We start from the raw sequence: 24,055 nt of genomic DNA on the forward strand, positions 1-24,055 counted from the left end.
CAAAAATTGATATATCATCACTTATTCAGTTATTTTAAAATTTTATTAAAAATTCAATTTTTCATCTTTTTATTATTTAACCCAAATATTTTAACAAAACATTTAATAGTTCATAAATTTATTTTCTAATCATATTCTAACCACAGCTCTTTTTTTTGTTAGAGACAAATCATTATCTGCAAATATATCATATTATTAAATATTTAAATCAATTTTTTCATTTAAATATGTTTTAATGAATATGACAAATATTTTGTTTATCTTCAAACATTTAGATATATTAACATAACTTTTTTACATAAAAATAAAAAGCATTTTTAATTTTCTAATCTACAAACTAAAATCCCAATTTAAAATATTTCACCATAATATACTAATTTGATTAAACTAAGATATGTATATATATATATATATATATATATATATATATATATATTTCGTTTTTCTATTTTGATTATGGTTCATCATATATGTGAATATTACATTGATCATTAATATTTTAATTTAAATATACATACAAATATCTTTAAATAAATGAAAGATGTCATTTATTTTTTAAAATAAATTTTACATGAATAATATATTTTACATGAATTAATAAAAAAAAAAACTAAAATAAAATAATATTTTTTAAATTTTTATATTTTCATGATTAATCATATAATTGAACCAATATACATAATTCTTATACAAAATGTAATCAAACAAAAATAAAAAAGTCACCAATTATAATTGTCAAACTAACAATATATTTGTCTGAAAATCTTATTAAATGTGAATGATATGTTTTGTTTGATAATATTTTGATAAGTATATATATTTTTAATAGTAATGATCAATATTAGAAAGTTATGATATCTAGCTATTTTAGAAAACAAATTTTACATCGATTCGCTTTTAAAATTATCTATCAATAGATTTAAAAGAAAATGTATTAAACAATATATAAGGGAAAACTAATTAATGTATCAGTGTTTAAGAAACCGCTAGTCTCTAAATATGCGGTGACTCAACGTCTAACGCATAGAACGATTAATCGAATGTCTAGATTATTAGTTAGACGACTTAATCGTTTATAAATTATAACAATATACTAAATATATATATATATATATATATATAATATCTATATCAATATCATTATTTACAAATAATAAGCTCTATATTTGTTTTTCATTGATTATATACTATAATATATTAATTATTATAATTTATGGATAATAAATTGTGTAATATATATTATTACAATATTATAATTGTTGTAAGGTCATTTATGACATTGTCGTTCATTTTAATTTCACTTGACGATTTTATTAACGTTTTAAATTTGACGATTTTGATTCCGTATATAACTTGGATTAATAAACCTTCAGTGAGATCCCTCAATCCGTCATCCTTATAAAATTTTAATAACTAAGACAAATTTTAGTATAAAAGTCAAAAGATTTATGCCGTTCAAAGTGAAATTATTTTAAGAACCAGCTATTACTTGATTTTAAATGTTCTACACTATTAATTTTTTTATGGAAGACAATTATTTTTTTAACATCTAAAGCTCTATATATTATTAAACAAATTCCAAGAGGTTGTTCTTATAAACCATCTAACTCGGAAGCCTTAGTGTTTACATAAGAGAAAGGTATATCGCGAAATCGAGTGCCTTTTGCAAGGCTATCAGCTCGGAAAATAATGGTTTTATTTTTTCTAAATTAGGTATGTGAATCCAATCATCTTCCTTTCTTATGTAAATGAATCACACAATTACTGTTTCAAGTATTCAAGTAAGTGTTTCTAACTTCTCTGCATTTTGTAAAACTTTTCGATTCTTAAATAGCTCAGAAATTTGTATCATCTATGCTATATGCTTGATAAGCTACAAACCTTTAGTAGTTTGATACAAACACTGGTATGGCATGCCAAATTCATTGGCAATGTGTTCCCAAATTATATCAGATACAATAATTTGAAAATCTGATTTAAAAATATATGTAATGATTTGTGATGTATATATAGTAGTGATTCATGTATATTTATATGCTAGTTATTGGATGTATACTCATTATATTCTTTGTTTATCATTGAGAAAGTAGAGTAACCATTTTTGGAAGAAATTTCAATTTCTTTCTATTGTAAGAAGAAAATTAAGGGGTAGTATTGGATCCGTAGTAGGCAAAAATAACTCGTCTGATAGAGGATGCTACCAAATAATCTTTCCATCTAATTTTAGTGTGGTTATAAGAGAAACAAGAATGTAAGAAAAAAATTAAATTCGATGAAAATAACTAAAATTTCTTCAGTTTGTTTATCCTTCCGTTTTTAGTGTCTTCTTGGATAATTAAAATCTCGTCAACAAACTATTTTATTCTGGTAGTTTAACTACTAAATTTCACATGAAAATCACTTAGTATGGACTCACCAGGTGTATCAGATCCTTGAAGCATATTACAGTCAATATTTCAAGTTTAATATTAAGATTGTATACATTTTTCTTTGTTTAACATTATTTATTATATAATTACAAGTTAAATATTATATAAATAACTCTACAACCGACAATTTTACATTTCTTAAGAAGATTTACATTTGACTGTACCATAATTTTGAGTTGCTTTATGAAATTTTACGTTGGATGATTTCAGTTGCACTATGCTGAAGATTTCATATAAATATTTTTTCATTAATTTACATAATCGTTAATAAACAGAAATCTCAGAAACCCAAAATTCATATCTCATAGTACAGAAATATTAATGAATATTCAGTTAAATCACTATACCAAATAGTATTTAATTATTGTTTGTTTAGATAGTACATAATTACGTACATTTGAGTCATCTTTATTTTAGAAAATGTTCTAAACTACATTTAGTTTTGAACAGCATATGTTAATTTCTTAACAGGTATAGATTGGTTTTCCTAACAATATCAAATATGTTTTTTTTGTCAGCAGTATCCAGACATCATTTAACTATATTACATTTTCTTCAATTAAAACATTAATTAAGGTTTGTGCTAGTATTGTTGTTATGTTTTCAACCAACTTCAAATCCAATCATCCATGCGGGTCGACAAAGGAGCCATATTTAGGTATTTTCCTTAATCGATTTGCTTAAAGTCCTTTTCTAATTTAATTTAGATTATAACTTAATGTCCTTTTCAAACGACAAACTCTAAACGCAGTTAGCATCGCCTTAATTTACTCTTATAGTTCACAGTTTGCATGTTTTTTTCTGGCAAAGTTTGCAATTCAATAATTAATATGTTGTTTAATAAATGAGGAAATGCAACTTCATCCTTATTATTTTGGGTATTTGATATCAAAGATTCGCGGAGTGAGAAGAGATGAGATTTGTAGTCGTTACAAACAATGCGTTTCTTAGTCTCCTGACGTTGATCCATGTGGAAGTGTACTCTTGTTCCTGATTTCCATATGAATTCTAAATAATTGATATGTTGTTTCGAATTTCAGTAATTAAACTTCTAATTCCACTTCTACTAAAATATAAAAAATATATTTTATTCCACTTCTACTAAAATATAAAAACTATATTTTCTGTAACATATATTTGTATGTAAGTTACAAAAACATATTATATTCATATGTAATTAGATATTCAACTAAAGGTAGTTTGGTTTATAGTGGATGTTTCAATGGCCTCGATTTCATCGAAGTACGTAATAGGGGAATCGTCAGCCTTTTGGAGTGAAAGTTGTAAGCGTTCTAGAGAGTTTTTACATGCAAAAAGAGTTCTTGGCCCTAAGGATATACACTTCCACGTAGATCAATGTCACGAGACGAAGCTCTATATATACAGGTAGAGAAGCGCATTGTTTGTAACGACTACAAATCTCTTCTCACTTTGAAGAAAACCACGAACCTTTGAAATCAAATACCCAGAAAATAAGAATGAAATTGCCTTTTCTCATTCTCCTTCTGATAGCGACGTGGTTTACAAAAAACGTTATTTCTCCTTCTCCTGAATCTCGACTACTTGATAGAAGTGATTTTCCAGATGATTTCATTTTTGGAACTGCAACGTCGGCCTTTCAGGTAATTTGATATTGTAACTGTAACATGCATCAAAAGAGAAGATAGTACATGAAATAACTAGTCAGGTTATATATCGATTGTTTTGAGGTGTTGTTCAGCTTAAGATGATATATGGTTGCTTTTTTTGGTTGGTATCTGATACATTTTTTAATTTAAGTTTACATTATTTTTGATCCAAGCCGTTAACAAACCGGGATTATTAAAGATTGCATGATTATAATGGTATTTGATACAATTTGTTCGTAATGCATGCTATAGAATAGACAAATATAATTATAAAGTCTATTTATTATTTTAATCACATGTCCGTATGCTCTTTTCTTTCTAATTATAAACTAGATTTTGACCCGCTCTTTAAAAGCGCGGAACTATTTTTTGTTGACAAATTTATTAACCCGTTTGTTTGTTCGTTATAAGTTTAAGCATGGGTGTTCGGTTTTTGGTTATGTTCCAATTTTTTCTTTTTAGTTTTGGTTCGGTTTTGGTTTGGTTGTGGTTTTGTTTTTTCGGTTTTTGTAGGTTTTTTTATGAATTTGGAATTAGTTTCGGTTTGGTTATTATGGTTTTTGGGTGTTGTTCGAATAACAATGTTAAAAATCTGATAAAATTTTGAGTTCAATTAGGTTCAGGTTCGGTTCCCATTTTTCGGATAGTTTTGAATAATTCAGATAAAAAAATTATTTTAAATTTTTTTGATAAAATATAGGATAAATTTAAATAGTTTGGATAAAAATATATTGGTGATTCAGTTCTATAGGAGAGTTAGGATAATTTAAAATATTTTGGATAAAAAGTAATAGGATAATCCAAATTTATGGGTAGTTTAGTTTTTAAATAGTACTTTTAGATTATTCGATCATTTTAAAACTAAATATAATTATTATTTTAGATATATAAATTGTATTTTGGATAGTTCGGTTCTCAATTTTCTTTCAATTTGGTTTCAGTTTTTCTTTTACAAAATATAGGAATTGTTATTGAATCGGTGTGGTTTTCTATACTTTAAGTGGGTTTCTTGGGTTTAATCTAATTTTCTAATGTTGGGTTTTCTATGCTCAAGAAGGAAATGCTCAAGAAGGAAAAAAGAAAATCCATTGGGTTTTCAGTTTTTCTTGGGTTTTCTACTATTTTTGGTATTGATTACGATTTATAAAGTATAGAAAATTAGATTAAAATATCTAATGTTGGTTCATATAAATTAATAGATATTTTAATCTAATTTTCTATACTTTATAAATCGTAATCAATACCAAAAATAGTAGATTTATTAATATTTAGTATTGCACAAGTTATTGAGAGGAATATCTTCTTACAAATTATGGAAGTTGATATATGCAAAATCTCTCATTAAATACAAAATTATGGAATTTTTCTATATCAAATTTAAGGAAGTAATTTATTCCAGTATATTTATATTTTTCAATTTTGGAAGCAAATAATATTTTCAAAATGAAAGCGCAATATACACATCTTTTATAAATTAAATATTAAAATCTTGTATGATATTAAAAATTCAAATATATATTTTTCTTACAATTTAGTTAGGATTATTATCAAAATATATTGAAATTAAGGAAGTTATATATTTAAATATACTTAGATTTTTTTTTAAAGCACAAATCTTTTCAAAATGTAATCACAAGTTATTCTTATGAGTAGCCTCACACAATATTCAAATCTTTTATGAATTATAGAATAAAAGTGTGATAACTCAAATGAGTCAAATACTTAAATTTTTTACAATTTATTTAGGATGATTATACAAAAATACTTTTAGCATAAAAGAATATCTCGTAAACAAAGAACAAAATCAATTTTGTTAAAGATATCAGTTGAAAAACTGTTATTCAACAATATTTTAATTATAAAACCATGTAAAATAGTTGTTAAAGATATTATATAGCATTTTAACGCAAACCCTGAATTAAGTTAATGAAAATCCATGATATGAAAATCTAATAATATGATCAATGATGGCCGATGCTTCCAAAGTTAATAACATACCTTTTGAAACAGAAATGTAACGACTAACGCCACATGGCAATGATGCTTCCAAAGTGAATAAGTTGCCTTTGATGTCTGATCAACGAATGCCGTGTATGACGAAAGAAATGACACACATAATAAAACCCAAAGCAAACAGCAAGAACTTACTTTTTTTTTTTTGGTAAAATGAAGAACTTACTTTTTCACAATTAGGTAATGCCACAATGATGGCTAATCCCATTTAACAGCTAGAAGAAATGTTCTTCTGACCCAAATGCAGCTACGTCCTAAACCACAAATTTTCAGAATACCAATTTCACAATCTAATTAAATATTTAAAAATATATATATATATATATATATAACAAAACATCAAACACCAAAGCCCTTTTTCAAAAAAAAAAAACATCAGCATTTTTTTGTCTAAAGGAAGGATTTGCGTGGTTTTAACCATAAGCTGATAAACAAAAGAGCTAACTTTACAGTTGAAGTAATTGAAATTCCCTTAATCAACTCGCTGAAAGAAACATTAAAACCATAGACGGACTCAAGAACAACACATGCTCAACATATCAAAAGATGCCATCAAATACTTTTACAATTCAGCCACAGATTTCACAAATACCTTGTGGCCAATTAAAGAAGAATCTCTAGAGGATTAAACAGTGCAGTCGTAATTGGTGTCGGAGTCGTTGGTTTAGCGGTGGCTCGTGAGCTCCAGTCTCCAAAATCAAGCCTAGATTTCTTGCTGAATTTTTCCACCAGATTGGTACAGTTAATAGAAATAATATAGATAATTTTTTATGCCTAAACGATTTAGTTGAAAGGAATAGATAAAAGGCAATATCTTGTTTGTTAGAAAAAAGATTTAGTGGAATAATAATAATATAATTAAAAAGCATAGCTTTAAAATATTTCAGTGGCAGAGATCTGTAAATACTTCAAAACTTCAAGGTGACCTCAAAAAAACCCCTTCAGTTTTAATAGTATTGATAGATCCGGCATACATTCGTTTCTTTGTAATCATATGCCGTATACCTATTTCTTTATAATCATATTTATGTATTCTAGATCTTGATTATAAAGTTTATTTATTATGTATGGTAACATAAACAAAAAGGTGTAGATTTGAGGAAAACCAAACAAAAAAGGTGGAGGATAAAATCATCAACGTCATAGAACTTGTTAATTTCTTTTAAAACTTTACCCAAAAAGAAAAAAAGAACATCAAAAAAATTGCAGTATCTTTATAAGACAAATGACTTTATATGGCGTTTAACTTTCTTGACTAATTTTACCCAAAACTTTTTTTATAACTTTCTCCACTATGTAAGTACGGCAGACGATTCCAAGAAAAATCTCATGGGCCTCTCAGGTCAAATTTATATAAAACATTAAGTTAGGTTAGCTATAATGGGCCTCTCGTGAACTATAGTAATTTGGAATCTCGTTTTTATATATTGATAAATTATCATCTATTCTATTAAAATAATACCATACCTATTAATATATGTTTAGTCCAACAATTATTTTGCCATGTTACCTACTTAGAACCATGTAACCTCTCCTCCTCCTTTAATTCTCGGACCCGCACAACCTAAATCCAAAACGTAAATTACAAAACCATTCATTTTATATAAAACTAGTGGTTTTCCGGCGCTACGCGCCGGGTTCATATATTTTATTCTTAAATGAATTTATATTTTATTTTATAGTTTTTGTAAAGAAAATATGTTCAAAAATATGAAGATGAGAAAATATGTTGAAAAATAATATATTTTCTGATCCATTTGATAGTGGTTAGCGACCATAGTGTATAACTTTTTTTGAAGTTGCTTAGTTCAAAGTGAAATAGCATAAGTGGTTGTGACTGATCGATTAAATAAAAGTATAATAAAAACCGATAGTCGTAACAAAGTTAATTTAGTTGAAATTTAAACATAAAATACAGTTGATATTTGAGAAGGAAAAATGTCAATTTGTTTTTTGTGATTATCATGTTTGAAGGAAAAAAAATTGTTTCATCCTAATAAAATAGTAACAATCCTCACATACTTTGTTTATGTTGAAGATGTGGCAATTTTTTGGGACTTCATTGTGACAGTATAAGTTATTTTCCCTCTTCAAAATTTCTTCTTTAATTTTGACATTTTTCTTTTAATTTTGATTATATATTATGTTTAAATTTACTTAGCTGTTTTTAAAAAAATCATTTTCGGGTACCGTTGATGTTATGATACATAACTTCAGTCTCTGTTAACTAAGTTTTTATAAAAAAATTCTTGAATATATTGGTACTTTTATTTACTATTATAAATATTCTCATAAATTTGATATATACATCCATAAGAATTTCGAAATAGCTTTTTTTTAAACCTAATTATATTTATAAAAAATATATCATAATTTCTTAGTTTTTATCTATGATAGCTTTGTACATCTAATGAAAATAATATGCCTAATTTCTATTATTGTCTTGTTTATAAATATCATCTCTCTTGCAATAAGAATCTATATATATAAAGGGGGCTTTTCTCTCTTGGAACTTCTATGTTTACTTCATCAGTAGCTTCAATGCAGGAGGTGATGCATCAGACCGAGAGAGAGGACACAGAACCAGTGGTGGCTAAAGCAGCAAGGAACTTGAGGGAAGGGATCGTTAAGGGACGTTCTTTATGGCAATTGTTATTCACAATCACTCGCTTCTCCAAAACTGCCGCAAGTTATTTTGCAAAGCGAGTTAAGCAGTAGAAGGTTTATTATAGTCACATCCCATCTCTTCCTCATTTTCACTTGCCCTTTTCCAGAAACCGAGTCTAGCTAGTGTTTGTAGCTTAAGAATACTCTAGTTTGATTATTGTGAAACTATGAAGATGATGTTGAATCTCGAGACGCAAATCAAGTTTCTTTTAGAGTTACTGGTACACAAAGATCACCCTATTTTACACCGTGACAAAGTTAAAAAAAGACTTGTAGCTACATCCTACATGTCGTAGCTGTTAACTCCACCTCTTTTCCCTGAGCTCACCGGCGGTTTCCTTGTCAATTTACTCGACACGTTTAGACTCCTAGCAGAAGTTTCGACAGATGAAGCTACTTCTGCCTCCTACCTCACAAAAAGAGAAGCTAAGCAGAAAAGAAAACACTCGTTTAGTTAAACGAAAGAGAAGAGAATCATCAGTTTACATTTCTTGCTTTAGCTTTCACCATGTCTGAAGAAGAAGATGAGTGTCTGAGATTCAGACAGTCTAGGAAAGCCATCGCAGTTTGAGTGATGAGCTTGCACCTATGTCTTTTGTTATCGCTCTCTTTCTGCATCTTCTGTCTTTTAATTTCTCTCTCTCTAACCAAAAGATCAATCACCCTCTTAAATGTTCCCTCTCGACTATTTGTTCCTCATTTCTATACAGGGGTATCTGTCTTTGTAGAAGCTGCTAGAAGAAAAAAAAATGATAGGTCCGATAAGCAGTCCAATATTCACCGAGATTTGTTCGCAAAAAAAAAAAAACAAAAAAACTCAAGTCCGATTTATGGTCCATGTACCGGATCGTATTTTCTCCCAAATTATGCAGTGAAAATATCGGTTTTTATTTATTTACGGAGAAAGCACATATATGTTTAAGGAGGGAAATAAATTTGCAAAAGGATAGTCGTGGGTATCGAGCCATACCTATCAAGCCTTATAGTTGCCATAAGGCATTGAGTACTATGGGTCTCTTTGTTGTTGTAAGCTGTTCTGATACAACTAACTTCGCCAACCATATCTGTCACAGCCAAGACAACAATTAAGTGTACCTGCCAGTGAATTGTATCATAAAATTATGGATCCCTTATAAAGGATGTTTAAAGATTTAAACCTTGTAACTCAGTATTCGTGTTGGCAAGTGCGAAAAGCCAGTCATGATTGCAGAACCGAAAACTCTTCCTCTGGATCAGCTCATTGGTTTAAGTGAGCTCAACAAAGATGGTATGCTCGGTGAACCTAATAGACACAGGAGCATCCCCAAACCTGAAGCTCGGGTTGCTTCATGCCACATCGAAAACACTTAGCTCATAAACCAAGCCTTCTTGCAAGACATGTCTGAAGGTGTTTAGCCGGTGAACGTTGATCGACCCTTGTATAAGCGTAGCCTGCGAATGGAGAGGATGGATCAGAGAAACAAAATTGCGTTTCTCTATAACTGTAATTAAAAAGTTAGATAATGCTACGATAAACCTTCGCATCAATTCACCACGCATCATCCCTTCATCATTTGTTTGTATCGGCCAGCCTTCAGCTCTGAAAAATGAATTTGAAAAATTGCCATGATCGATAAGACAAAATTAGGCCTAAACTAAATCAAATAACAAAAATTCGAAATTCTGAAAAGGTAAAGGATTGAGCTTGCGCAATCTTCAGGTGTATATATACACGGAACTAAGCTCCTCAAGGTGAGCTACATTGAAAAATGGTTAGTGGGATTACTTGATTCAGTGACGTTAATGCTTAGCGTAACGGTGGCTGCGAGAAGGAAGCATAATTGTTGCCGTTTACCCAACTCCGGCGACAGAAACAGCTGCGTAAGAGAAGAGAAGGTAGAAAGGGTTAGTTCTAAACATAATGCTCGAGAATTAAAGTTACAGCCCAATTAGAGAACATAATTTTAGCAACGAAAATTAAGAAAACACGTGGCATCTTTTGCCCCTAGCTCTCTGATGACGTGGCAGCAGGAGGTGAGAGAAAAGCCCCCTTTATATATATAGATAAGTTACAGAAAATAAAATGTAAGTGATACAACATAAATTTTTTTTTCAATACTTCTTATATATATATACATATATATATATATATATAAAGTAAATTACTGCCGTTAGGATTGTATAGTTGGCCCGGTTTAGACTATTTTACTAAAAATATGATATTATAATTCTTATATAAATTATGGTTTTTATGGTATGTGTTATAATTTAGCACTAGAATCTAATCCGCGTTAAAACGCGGATAATATTTTTCTTTTATGTATGTTTTATCAATTCAATACAAATAATTGCATGTTCTTATTTTATATTAAAATCGGTTCAGAAATTTATTTGAACAGGTTTAGGGTTGTTAATATGTATTATAATTTGATTAAATTACATTATAAGATGTAAATGTTGATTGTGTAATATAAATATTTATTTTTTACCAGTTTAGTTACAATTATTTTTATCATTTTGTTTTATCGGTGAACTGGTTAGAGTAACCGGATTGTTATTATTATTATTATTATAAGAAATTCTCTAGGATAGACATAAATTTTTTGTCACAAATATAGAACTTAAAAATAAAAATGACCAAAATAGACTTAAATGTTTTATCAAAAGAAGTAAATATACACTTATAACCCTAAGGTTAATTAATGTAGACATTATCGTTTAGAGATAAGAGGTGGAGTTTGGGGTTTAGAGTGTAAGGTTTAAGGTTTAGGGTTTAGAGTTGAGGAGTGGGGTTTTTGGAATAGGATTTCAAATTTTAAAAAGTAAAAAAAATTAAAAATTTCAAAATAAAAAATGCAATTTTGGACATTTTAGTTTTTGAGGTCTATTTTGTGACAAAAACTTAAAAATGGTTATTTGAGAGTATTGTACTCGTTATAATATATAAAACTAGATTTGGACCCGCGCTTCAAAAGCGCGGGTTTTTTTGGATTGTATACAAAATTTGTGAATTAATATTTTGAAATTGTTTTACATTATTATGTTACAAAATCATATGATATCGAAGAAGATAATTTGTTTACCTTATATAATTCATGAATTTGTTTATTTAAAATTTGTATGTACACTTACAAAACTCTCCCTTGGACATGAATATTTTACCAAATTCGGAAAACTAAATTGAAATAGACCTGGAAATATAGGTGCGGTTTGGGTCCAGGTTTACATATTAAATTTTTGGATCCGCATGTCTCTTTTCGAGTCCAAATCATATCCGATACCTGATCGGATACCCAAGTGCCTAAAATGTTTTGTGTATATTAGGTATATTTGAGTATTTTATATATGTTTTAGTATTACAAATATTGTTTAAGTTTTGGGTTCAGGTTTTCGATTTTAGTTTCGGGTTTTGGGTAAAAATTTCAATTTATTTTAAAAAATATTTTAGGTATTCGGAAAATTGGCTTTTTTTTTAATTTCTCGGATCATAACGGATCGGTTCATTTTGGATCTTTTTGGATATTTCAATATTTTGAGTATTTGTTTGGGGGGGGAGGGGGGGTTTGGCAATTTCAAATCTTTTTGGTGTCCTAAATAATCAAACCAATCCAAATCTGATACGTACCCAAATAGTACATTAATTTTATAGATATTTGAATTATGGATTCAAACCGACCCTAATCCAAAAGGAACCAACACAAGCTTGAACCAAAAAAATACCTAGTTATGTTCAAAATGTCTGAACCCAAAATAAAATGATCTGTACCTACCCCAAAACCCGATGCTCAGACCTATTCTCTTTCACTAACTTTTGTGTGTATTTTAAAAATGTTATATTTGCTGAATTGATGAGACTTAAGAATTATTTGACATATTTTTGGCTAAGTTAATAGTATAAATTTGTAAGGTTTTTAATAGTTTTAAACTTATTTTAAATAACAAATTTTATTATAAATGATTTTTATAAAAAGTTAATTTAAAGTAAAAGAAAATATAATTTTGTTTTTAACAGATGGTTTGATTTATTAAATTTAATTTTGCAAAAATTTGGAAACTATGTGATGCGTTACAGATATTGTTCTACTATACTAATAATATATTAAGTTGATCTACCACTAAACTTGATATAAGTCTGGGTGTGGCATATGTCCGTTGCATATCATAGATATTATTCTACTATATTAAATAGTATGTTATATAAAGGAAATGTTATATGTCGTGAAGAAGGTGATTAATTAGTTGTAGTTGTTATATATATTGTAGTTGAACATGTCATGATCATATTATTTCACACGTATAAATATATAGTGTAACCATAGATTTAGTTACTAAAGATAGAGATATGAGTCCAATATATAAGGGATGAAAAATAAAGTTGTAATATATTGTAACAGATAAAATATGGAGAATAATAGAATTTTATTTGATTGCTATAAAATAGGTTATAGTTATAAGATTTGGTTATATATAATAGGTTGGACTAAAAAATGAAAGGGTCCAAACAACTTTTTTAAGTAGATTTATTAAAACTCCTTCCCTTTTAATAGTATTGATATGTCAATTTTAGTATCTATACTATTAAAAGGGAAGCAGTCTTTAAAAATCTACTTATAAAAGGTTGTTGGACCCTTTTTTTTTTTGGTCTTCCTTATATATTATATGTTATCCCTATTTAATCTCACTTTGTTATCAGCAAAATAAATATTATTAATTGGGCTTTGAGCGTTAAACTTAAAAAAGATAATTTAACTGATACAACCCATTCAGAAAAGAAAATTATAAATCCAATTAACTTTTGTCACAGAAAAAAATTAACCAAATTAACTTTATACCCATTTTTTACAAAATCCCAAATTATGAAGACCATTTTATACATAAATACATATAAATGTAACATTATTTAAATTGTATGGATTTCTAATAATAAAATATCTGTCACAAACTGATTTTTTTTTAAAAAAATTTGATAATAGTTTGATAGAAAACTAAAAAAGGAAAAAAATAATACTTGCTTCACTATTTTGGTAGATTGATAATTAATATATTTATAAATAAACTTAACAATATTTGTTAAAAGAAATTTCTTATACAAGTCAAATGTATATTAATACATCAAAAATTTATAAAACAAAAAACAAATTATATTTTTTTCAGTGGGTTAATAACAGTCTTTTTGATTTTCAGATACTTTTACTATATTCATTTTATTATATTCTATCCCACTATATATGAGTTACTAGATCTTACGGTTCGACCACAAGTCTGATTTGGATATGAAAACTCAATGAAAACATTGTACCGGACTGAAATAATAATAATAGAACAGCTTTTAAATATTTTAGATATCTAATAATAAATATAAATTCATTTAATATTTGAGTTTACGGTCACCAAAAAAATACCCGCGCTTCTTAAGTGCGGGTCAAAATCTAGTAATCATTTAAAACTGAATGAAAACTTTTTATTAGTTTATTAAGTATGATATCATGATTAATATAAATACAATATAACATGTTACAGAAATATTTAAATGAAATACGGTTGTTACAAAAGTGGAATGTCAAATATAAAAAAATGTCATTTGTCGTTCACATGGATGCGGAGTTACCGATATGGTTTACAGAATCATTATGAGTCTGTAAATTCTTTGCTGTCAAAAAAAAAAAAAAAAAAAAAAAACAAATGTCCTATATAGCAGGAAGAATTTTAATCATCAACGTAAAAATATTTTTTTTGTTACTTAATAGGCCACTATTTTAGTTCACAATATGTTGAAAACTAAATTAGTATATTAACCTAAGAAAACATATTAATAATTCAGATTTGGTCTAACATAGACTTTTTTATAGTAGATAAAAACAATGACTCTATTTTAATAGAGTAGATAACTGTAAATATATATATATAGTATTTATAGTTTGTACTGCAATATATTTTTGACACGCTAGAAAATCCAGTATATTTTACATTTCAAAATAAAGCTTCAATTTGTATTCATAAGTTTATGATTGGAAAGTTAATAACAAAATATTAATCAAATTCATACATATTTACAGGAAAAAAAATAAAAAATTATAAACCAACACTATACTTTTGTTTGAAATGCGGATCAAGATCTAGAATTGAAAAATATGATTATAAGGAAACGAACATACATGCATATAATTACAAAAATGAGTGTATGCCAGATCAACTTTTAAGTTGCTATTATTTTATAAAATATATCAAATATATTTTGATTAAGATTTGTACGCAAATATGATTACAAAAAATATGAAAATTAAAATTTTTTAAAAAATTAAAACAAAAAATATACACATCTTTTTGAATCTAGTTTAAGTTTTAAATAGTCCAACAAAATATGTCTTTTCAAATTACTAACTATAGGTTCTAATAAATTGGTTTGAATATGCTATTTCGGTTGGTTTGAAAAATTAACAACAAACCCATATCGTTCGTTAAATACCATACTAGATCTTGACCCGTGCCTCCGCACGGGTATTTATTTTTAATTTTTGTAAACGTTTAAAAATTAAATACATATATTATTGTACTAATTAAATTAGAAGATGCTAATTAATTAAATATAACTGAGTTAGTTTTATTATTCTGAAAAATTTAAACCATGTTGATCAATTTAATTTTTAATAAACTAATAAATTAATCTGACTATTTTATAGGTTTTTATAGATTACAAAATTAACTTATAAATTTTTTAAATAAATAAATAATTGCATATCTTCTAAATTTATTAGGTAGCTAAATATTAGGCAATTTTTTAGCAATTTTTATGAAAGTTGCTATTTATAAGGTAATGGCATTGGATAGTAATTATTGAAGAAAACTAAGGATTAAGATTTATTTGTACTTCAGTTTTAATAGTTTAGATTTCAATTGAGTTTATTTTTTATTTTTTGGCAACAAACGGAATTGAGTTTATTAATAATTCGATTTTGCTTGACCGTATTTATAATCCGTTTACATGGTTTTACTTGTACGCATTAAAATACAAACCATATTCTAATGGTGTTAACATATAAACTGAGGCACATGCCATATTTCTAAACTATATATTACACGATACCTTTACTAAAATTATAATTAATCACATGATTGTATATGCCGATAAGATATAGTTACATTTTCTTTAATGATTTATTTTAATGTTCTAAGTATAGCAGTATTTTTGATAAGATATCTTAATAAGTATACAGTTGTAAAATTATTTATATTTTGTTTGTAAACCTTAAAATAGAAATCTACCAAATCATCTTAATAACAAGTTTGTTTTTATTTATAAAAGAAATAAAATAGACATTTAAATTACATCACATGAATTTTGATAGACTTTTGATTAAATTTAAAAATTTATATATTATTTTAATTTTGATTTAGAATTTAAAACGTGTATTAGAAGTTAACATAATATGGGCTATAAATATATTATTTTACAATTTGTACTAATTTACTTTTCACAGGTTCAAAACTTAATATGTTTAACATTCTAAAAGATTTTTCGGCATATATTCAGAAATATTTTTAAAAAAAATTCACACAGTCATAAAAAATATAAGTTTCCACAATCATACAAAACGGACAAAAATTAAATAATTAAAATACAAAACTATACATATATACGTTTTAGGGTCTATATTAAATGTTTTTCCTGTTGCTTCAAATTAAGCTTGGTAATTTTTATCCATATTGTGCAGACCGAAGGTGCAACTAGTGAAGGTGGGAAATCCCCAACTATTTGGGATTACTTCAGCCACACTTTTCCAGGTGTTTATTATTTATTAATATTTCCTATAATTATTTTCAAATGGTTACTTTAATTTCATATATATTGATGACCATATAGTTTTATAATGATTTGTAAAATTTTAAATTCCAGAAAGAACAAATATGCAGAATGCAGATGTGGCAGTCGATTTTTATCATCGTTATAAGGTATTACTAGATTTTGATCCGCACTTTAATGAAATTTATTTTCTTTCATTAAAAATTATTTATAAGAGACAAAAAATTTAGTCATTATAATATTATGTGTTTTAAAATTTTATGCCTAATACATTTATATTGTTTGACTCTTAGTGTCTTCATATCCAATCTTAATATGTGGACAAATGGCTAAATAAAATGACCCAAATATAGTCAGGTTTGGATTTAACTAAAATTCTTCTATTTAAGCACACGATTAAACCTTTTTCAAACCAAAATCGTAATTAACCCTTCACCAACATTGGTTGACCAGATAAAACAAAATAAATCTGATAATATTAAAAATGATTAAGTTTCCTACATATTTTTAAATATTACATGAAATTGAATAAACTATTTTATTTGTGATTCTTTAGATTTTTGGAAAATTACAATATCATTTTAAGAAAATAAAAAGAATAATGATAGAGAAAACCAAATTTTATTGATATTTTATTATTTTATTTTATTACTGATAATTTTCTAATCTTAGAGTGGTGAATTTTAATTTTAGATTACGAAATTTATTTTTTATAATATTTATTAATTATTTAGTAACTTTTAACCAAAGGTTTATTACACGGGTCATTTATAATTGTCTTGAGTTCCAGTGGTTTATATCCGATTCGAATCCATGATTGAATCACTAAACTAGGTGACCCGTATATAATTCGGTTCAGATATAACTTAAATTTCACTATTTAAAATCTGGTTAAATCCGTTAAAAACTAAAAATCAGTTATTAACCCGTCACCTGGTTGACATGATAATACTAAGATAATTTTGGTCCATATATAATTTGGTTTAGAAATTTAGTATCACTTTTTAAAAAGGTATTATGAGATTATTTAACGAAATTTTCGTGATTTGAATAAGATTTTGGAAATATCTTTTGTTGAGTTGGAAACTATGTTTTTTGAAGATATGAATAGTTGCTGAAAATACTGTTGAAATTATCTTATATTTATTATAATATTATTGGAAAATATTTCCCCATATGTTTCTTTCCACAAATATTTTTAAAATGTCTCATTATCAAATTCAAATTATTTGATTTTGATTTCATAAATGTATGAAACATATAAACTTATATTTTAGTACTAAATAATTAAAACATGAACGGATGAACAATTGGTAAGTAAATAATATCACAAATATAGGGAACATAAATCAATGATATGCTTTATAATATATAATTACGTGTAATTAATAAGATTACTATATTTTTCTGTCGATTAAAGTTGTGAATTATACTAGTATATAGTTATATATACAATTTAATAAAGCTGTTACCATAAATATAATATTGACACAATCTATAATATCTAAAGTAAATTTAGGTAGTTAGAAATAATTTTCAAAAAATAATTAAAATTTAAATGCAATGGCATTCTCTTAGTATTTGTAAAACAGAAGCTGGCTTAGGAAAAGTTATTTTTGGTCTGGTCTTGTATGCGAAACTACTTTTTAAAAGCTCGATAAAGAATTATATTTAATATTGTGGATCCAGGATGACATCAAATTGCTGAAAGAGCTAAATATGGACTCTTTCAGATTTTCAATTTCGTGGGCTAGGTTAATACCCAGTAAGTAATTGACGTTATTTTTTCCTCAGAATTTCTTAATGAATATTTACTCAGACTTTTTATTTTTTATTTTATTTTTTTTGAACTCTGAATACTCAGACTATATCTTTAATTTAAAGGTGGAAAGGTAGAGGATGGAGTAAATAAAGAAGGTTTACAGTTCTATAACGCTCTCATCGACGAACTTCTTGCTCATGGTATATACTAATCAATCAATTAATTATAGGTTATCTCATATCATACAATTTGGTGGGCAAAATATGTAGGGATTCGACCTTCGGTGACTCTCTATCACTGGGACCATCCTCAAGCTCTCGAGGACGAGTATGGTGGTTTCTTAAGCCCTCAAATAATGTAAGCAAGCTAAACCAAATATTGCAAGACATACAAAATCAACTAATTTAACAGATAATTTAACAGATTATTATGTCATTACATGAACATAGAAGAAATTAACTATAACTAATATGTTTTAAAATTCGAGAAATCAGAGAAGATTTTCGAAATTTTGCAAGAGTTTGTTTTGAAAACTTCGGAGATAAAGTTAAGTTGTGGACAACTATAAATGAACCATCCGTTATAAGTATTGCGGGGTATGACACGGGCAACAAAGCAGTTGGAAGGTGCTCGAAATGGGTGAATAATAAGTGTCAAGCCGGTGACTCGGCAACCGAGCCTTACATTGTATCACATCATCTTCTTCTTTCTCATGCAGCGGCAGTACAAGAGTTCCGAAAATGTAACAAGGTTTGTATACATACAAGTTCGTTAAAACATGTAAATCTTTTACATTTGATTATTTGTATTAATAAACAACATTCGTGTGACAGACTTCAAAAGATGGTAAGATTGGGATTGTGATATCGCCTCCGTGGCTTGAACCTTACGACTTCACTTCATCTGCCGACAAACATGCTGTTGAACGAGGCCTTACCGTAGAAATAGATTGGTAATATATACTTTACAAACACATGAATCTTTTTTACATATATTTTCTAATCATAAAACTAATTTTATATTTACAATGTATATGCATTAGGCATCTAGATCCGGTAGTTTACGGCGATTATCCAAAAATCATGAAAAAACACGCCGGTAGTAGATTACCTTCTTTCACAGCAGAACAGTCAAAGATGTTAAGAAATTCATATGACTTCATTGGAATAAACTATTACACTGCACGCTTCGTCGCTCATCGTCCTCACATTGACCCTGCACTGCGTCGATTTAGGACTGATCATCAATTTGAGAGGAAAGGTAAGAATGCTAATTGAAAAAAAAAAAAAAAAAAATTTCTTGTATTTGAGTAAATTCAAGTGAAACTCGTAACCTAATCTTAATTTTTTATACTTTACGTGTGATCAGAAAAAAATCATAGTAACCACCTAATTGGACCAGGGGTATGTAACGTTTTAGTTGAATATTCCTTTTTATAGATAAACATAATAGTTCACAAATTCTATATTCATTGTTCTTTTTCCACACAGGAAAATCGAGGCGTACTCTACTACTCGTACCCAGAAGGTTTTCGAAGACTTCTAAACTACGTTAAAGATAAATACAATAATCCTATCGTCTATATAAAAGAGAACGGTGAGAAAAAAAATCGTTTTCTATTAGCATCGTAAATACAGTTTTAGCTATTAATCATAAAATTGAATAATTATTTTCTGTTTTTGTAAGAAAAAAAATTGGTTTGTTTTCTATATATTAACGTAAATTATTTTTGTAGGAATCAATGACTACGATGATGGTACAAAATCACGAGATGAGATTCTCAACGATACATTTAGGATAAGCTATCATACGGACCACCTTCAACAACTCCATAAAGCTATAATGTAACCACAGGTTTTATATATTAAAAACCGTATTGTATTAGACGGAAATAGGTATGTTTGCGTTTGCTAGTTAATGTGTATATATATAAATTGGTTAAATATCATTGTGAAACTGTAAACGCAAATGGAATTACTGTTTTGTTTACGTTTTGCATTTTCCAAATGATATTTAATAAAAATAATAAAATGTTGTGTGATCTTCAGAAATCAAGAGTAATCACAATAATTTAGGGCATAAACAAACTAAACCCGTTATTTATGAAATAGAAGATACAAATTCTGCTATGAATTACCATTCATTTATCAATCGATCAAACATTGTTCTTGTTATTTGAATTATTTTAACTGTTATAACAGAGATGATGGATGTGACGTCAGAGGATATTACACGTGGTCGTTACTGGACAACTTTGAATGGGAGCATGGATACTCTACTAGATTCGGTCTTTACTACATTGACCGCGAAAACGATCTTAAACGGTATCCTAAAGATTCCGTCCACTGGTTCAAACAGTTTCTCAATATACCGGTGCTAAAAGGTGAACAAACAGAGAATGAAGAAGGTTGGAAGGAAGAAAATAATAACAAGACTTTGGATGATTCAGAAGGTTTTGAGACATCGATTGATTCTATTATAAATCTCATGACAAACACATCGAGAATAGAAGAAGAGGGAAAAGATATCTGCGCTTTTGAGAATCCTAATGATCAGCTCGGTTTCTTGTTGGGGCCGCAAAGTTATTTGGAACTCTAGAGAATCTTTTGTGAACGAGACTTAGACTTTGAACGTGTGATGTTTTTGGCTACTCTATGTATGTTACCAATAAGCGGAATATCCAGCCGACATGCATGTATTCGTGATTATAGACTGTAATCACATTTAAGTGCATATATATATGTTCGTGTTTGTAATTGGAAGTGACTCCTATGAGATTTTTGTGTAAGAGATATCACTTATCTCCCTTGAGGATCTCCAATGAAATCGATTCCTCTGTTAATGTCTAACCTACGTTCTTTGTATATATAACCCCTCTTGTATTATGAGAAATTTATAGAAAATACATTCTTAACATTTTGAACAAAGAGAAGCTAATCAAAAATGAGGACCAAAACAAAACAGAGACTTGTTACAAAAGTAGATCTTAACCGTTACCCAACACCTACTTTTAGTTAGATAATCTTGTAACTTAAAGCGTTTGCCAATATCTAAAGAGAGGGTCAAAAATGAAATATGTCATTGATGGAATTCGAATTTAACTGTTGGAAACTGATCACACCGTTGAATATTAAGCATGCAGTGTCCTATACATCTACACAAAATTTCAGGCAGATCAGGACACGAACGAACCTTCCACGTTCTCTTGAGGTTGCTGCAACAGACCAGTTTTCTGAATTACTGCATATTCAAATGATTTTGGACCAACCTACAAAGCATGTTATGCACTCAGTTTAACTCCGATTGATAAGCTTTTACTTTCTACAGCTTCCCTGCAGTTATAAATTTCCATAGAAATCTTATTCACCATCGGAGTTTCTCTGATCCGCCTTGCAAAACCCTTCCATGAAACTGTAGAACAGTTTGTGCAACCTCGTGGTTTCTTAGTTCAGAAAAGAATGACTTTCTCTCAAGTTACAGATCAAATTTCGGATAGAGTTTACCTTTTAATGATGATCCGTCAACTGATATGGATTCTATGCAATTCGTCCTTTCTATAGACAACTTGTTCTTGATCTGATCTCCACTCTCCCTCTCTCTAACATGTTAAATTTTGATTATTAGTGTATTATTTTTTATAATTAAGTATTTCTAATAATTTTTGACCATTATAATTTTAAAAAACACAATTACTTCTTTAAAATTTACAATTTACTTTTAAATAATACATAAGTAGAAATATGTTTTTTTAATATTTTGTTTCTTCTAAAAGGTGGATCTTTTTTCGTAAAATATTAGATTAAAGATAGATTTACAAGAGTTCTTCCATAAAGCCGATAAATGACTAATCTTTTTCGGAGCCACGAGCCGGTGTGATACAAGTTACATCCAGAGACACACGATGATACAATCCAAACTTAAAAAAAACAAACAAGTAAAAAAGAAGCTAGAAGCATTACTGGAACTAAATATGAACTTCAAGAACGATGAAGCTGATCTGAACCGGAAGCAGGATTGAGAGGAAAAGCGAAACACGCCTAAATTATTAGAGTTAAGCTGAAATCTCCACCAATGTTCCCTTAGAAACCATACAATCAAACTACCACACTTACCACTTCTTCGAACAAAAGAAGCCACTAGAGAACAAGCCATATTCGAGAGGAATTATTTAGTTTTTCAGAGTTAATTTATCTGCCAGCCTCCACGTAGGTGGTAAACAAAAAATCTTTAATAACAGGTCGTGTCCTTGTTCCCAGAACAAATAACCAACGTATTTGCACATATTATCATATGAGGGGTTGTATCCGAAAGCTGTAAAACGGAGCTACATATATTCCTGAGTTATTAATATCATTAACCTTCAAACTAAAAGAAAAACTTGTTAAACTTATTGAACTTATTGTTTTTTCAGTTAAAAGCCTATATAAAAAAGGGCTAACTCGCTTTTTAAGACCGGAAAACCATGACTTTTCTTTTTCTTGAGAATAGTTGGTGAAGTAAAATATAAACAAAGAAAAGGAAACGACTAACATGTGTTAAATATTATGTCTTGCATGTTTTGCGTTGGTTGTTTGACTTAATCTACTCTGAATATTAAGTTAGAATTTCAGTCTTTACATATCTTTATGACTTTATCTATTTACACAGAATTTATAAAAGGTTTTTCTTTAAAACGTGTGTTTAAATATTTAATTTTCATTGTTGACGTCGGCACGTATCTTCTTCATATAGCTCATGCTAGCCACTCCGGGACCGAGACCCACCATTGTCGCCGTTGGATCTATCTGCCGCAGCCATATCCAGACCTAAGGTCCCATCGCCTCCGTTTCACCCAGATTCCAGCGACGCCAATGATGATGAATACGAACAAAATAAATTCAAATTCAAATTTAGTGGTTACAAATTTATATTAAAAAAGCTGTCGCAAATATCTACAAATTGCAGGATGAAACAAAGAACGTGGTTACCAAATTACCAATTCATCTCAAATTTGATAATGCTTGCTGCAACCAGTCATTTTACGATGAGCACATATATAGTTATCGTGTGGGTTATGTGACAAAAACTAAAAAAAAATTGATATTAAATTTTACGTAATAACTACAGAAAAATCTGTATCTATTGTTGAATTTTTTTTTCTTGTTGTGTTTTACTTGGTAATATGGTATCCCCAAAAAATATTATCATAAATAGCAATGAAATTCTTTGAATAAAATTACGTCAAAACTTATTATAATCGCAACTCTATTATAGGAGCAATCTCATCAGTTTGAACCCCACTTAGGTATCTTAAAAGGTATACAATAGTATTGTAATAAATTATATTTAAATAATTAAATTATCATTTAAAAAAATCTAAAAAAAATAGAAAGAAGCTATCTGGAATTTGACTATTAGATAAGATTCTTAAAAACTTATATTAAGAACTGTTTTTTACTTTTTCTTACTTCTTTTAATTTTTTTAATATTTATAATTATAATCTTTAGATATTTTGTGAAAGCTTCCCACTGGAGCTGCTTTAATGTTCTTGTTAACCATGAAGTTTTGATATTGGTCCATAACCGCCAGCAAAAATAAATTTCTATTAAAACTCCAATGTGATAAAGTGGAATATGCATGAAAGAGTCTTGCTGAATCGCCAGGATATCATTCTAATTTGCATTTGATCACGGTCTTTGCGCTGAATAGCTCCATAGACTGCAACATAAATCAGCTGGATTCGATGTTTGTGGAATAATAATGATGGCATAAATAATAGTTTTCTTTAAGAAAGCC

At 28.1% G+C, this 24,055-nt stretch overlaps 2 protein-coding genes and 1 long non-coding RNA gene across 9 annotated transcripts; 1 reads left to right on the plus strand and 2 right to left on the minus strand.

Moving 5' to 3' along the window:
* Nucleotides 1-1,693: 1,693 nt before the first annotated feature.
* LOC106391159 (beta-glucosidase 29) lies at nucleotides 1,694-21,125 on the plus strand. 5 transcript variants are annotated; one of them, XM_048780429.1, is made up of 13 exons: nucleotides 1,694-1,713; nucleotides 16,429-16,498; nucleotides 16,611-16,666; nucleotides 18,207-18,282; nucleotides 18,402-18,479; nucleotides 18,549-18,636; nucleotides 18,774-19,029; nucleotides 19,113-19,231; nucleotides 19,322-19,539; nucleotides 19,648-19,682; nucleotides 19,770-19,875; nucleotides 20,015-20,123; nucleotides 20,481-21,125. In XM_048780429.1, the coding sequence occupies exons 3-13, from the start codon at nucleotides 16,622-16,624 to the stop codon at nucleotides 20,875-20,877; spliced, it is 1,527 nt and encodes a 508-aa protein (XP_048636386.1). In that variant the 5' UTR covers nucleotides 1,694-1,713; nucleotides 16,429-16,498; nucleotides 16,611-16,621; the 3' UTR covers nucleotides 20,878-21,125. The 5 variants fall into 5 exon arrangements, with proteins under 5 accessions (XP_048636386.1, XP_048636383.1, XP_048636384.1 ...); XM_048780426.1 differs by lacking the exon at nucleotides 1,694-1,713 and adding an exon at nucleotides 1,714-4,051; XM_048780427.1 differs by lacking the exon at nucleotides 1,694-1,713 and adding an exon at nucleotides 1,714-4,051 and having other exon boundaries at nucleotides 19,770-19,806.
* Nucleotides 4,232-8,599, minus strand: LOC125609244. The gene is made up of 2 exons (XR_007339652.1): nucleotides 6,663-8,599; nucleotides 4,232-6,324 (listed from the first exon to the last, which is right to left on the minus strand). It is a non-coding gene; the product is annotated as an uncharacterized LOC125609244 (long non-coding RNA).
* On the minus strand, nucleotides 8,917-10,743 carry LOC106391160 (elicitor peptide 5). Of its 3 annotated transcripts, none has more exons than XR_002664425.2 (6): nucleotides 10,503-10,742; nucleotides 10,254-10,316; nucleotides 9,895-10,168; nucleotides 9,708-9,801; nucleotides 9,245-9,468; nucleotides 8,917-9,163 (listed from the first exon to the last, which is right to left on the minus strand). XR_002664425.2 is itself a non-coding variant. In XM_013831750.3 (6 exons), the coding sequence occupies exons 5-6, from the start codon at nucleotides 9,353-9,355 to the stop codon at nucleotides 9,021-9,023; spliced, it is 255 nt and encodes an 84-aa protein (XP_013687204.1). In that variant the 5' UTR covers nucleotides 9,356-9,468; nucleotides 9,708-9,801; nucleotides 9,895-10,168; nucleotides 10,254-10,316; nucleotides 10,503-10,743; the 3' UTR covers nucleotides 8,917-9,020. The 3 variants fall into 3 exon arrangements, 2 of the variants coding, with proteins under 2 accessions (XP_013687204.1, XP_022574764.1); XM_013831750.3 differs by having other exon boundaries at nucleotides 8,917-9,143; nucleotides 9,224-9,468; nucleotides 10,503-10,743; XM_022719043.2 differs by having other exon boundaries at nucleotides 8,917-9,143; nucleotides 9,224-9,471; nucleotides 10,503-10,743.
* Nucleotides 21,126-24,055: the final 2,930 nt, after the last annotated feature.

This window comes from Brassica napus, chromosome A5 (genome assembly GCF_020379485.1).
Source record: "Brassica napus cultivar Da-Ae chromosome A5, Da-Ae, whole genome shotgun sequence".
NCBI lineage: Eukaryota > Viridiplantae > Streptophyta > Magnoliopsida > Brassicales > Brassicaceae > Brassica > Brassica napus.

Bases quoted from the DNA above. Each gene is read 5' to 3' on its own strand.
- LOC106391159 (XM_048780426.1), top strand. From the start codon at position 3,908: ATGAAATTGCCTTTTCTCATTCTCCTTCTGATAGCGACGTGGTTTACA. The intron at 18,637-18,773 runs GTAAGCAAGCTA...TCGAGAAATCAG, and splicing joins TTCTTAAGCCCTCAAATAAT to AGAAGATTTTCGAAATTTTG. The intron at 19,232-19,321 runs GTAATATATACT...TATATGCATTAG, and splicing joins CTTACCGTAGAAATAGATTG to GCATCTAGATCCGGTAGTTT.
- LOC106391160 (XM_013831750.3), bottom strand. From the start codon at position 9,355: ATGCAGAAAGAGAGCGATAACAAAAGACATAGGTGCAAGCTCATCACT. The intron at 9,144-9,223 runs GTAAACTGATGA...TTTGTGAGGTAG, and splicing joins TGAAAGCTAAAGCAAGAAAT to GAGGCAGAAGTAGCTTCATC.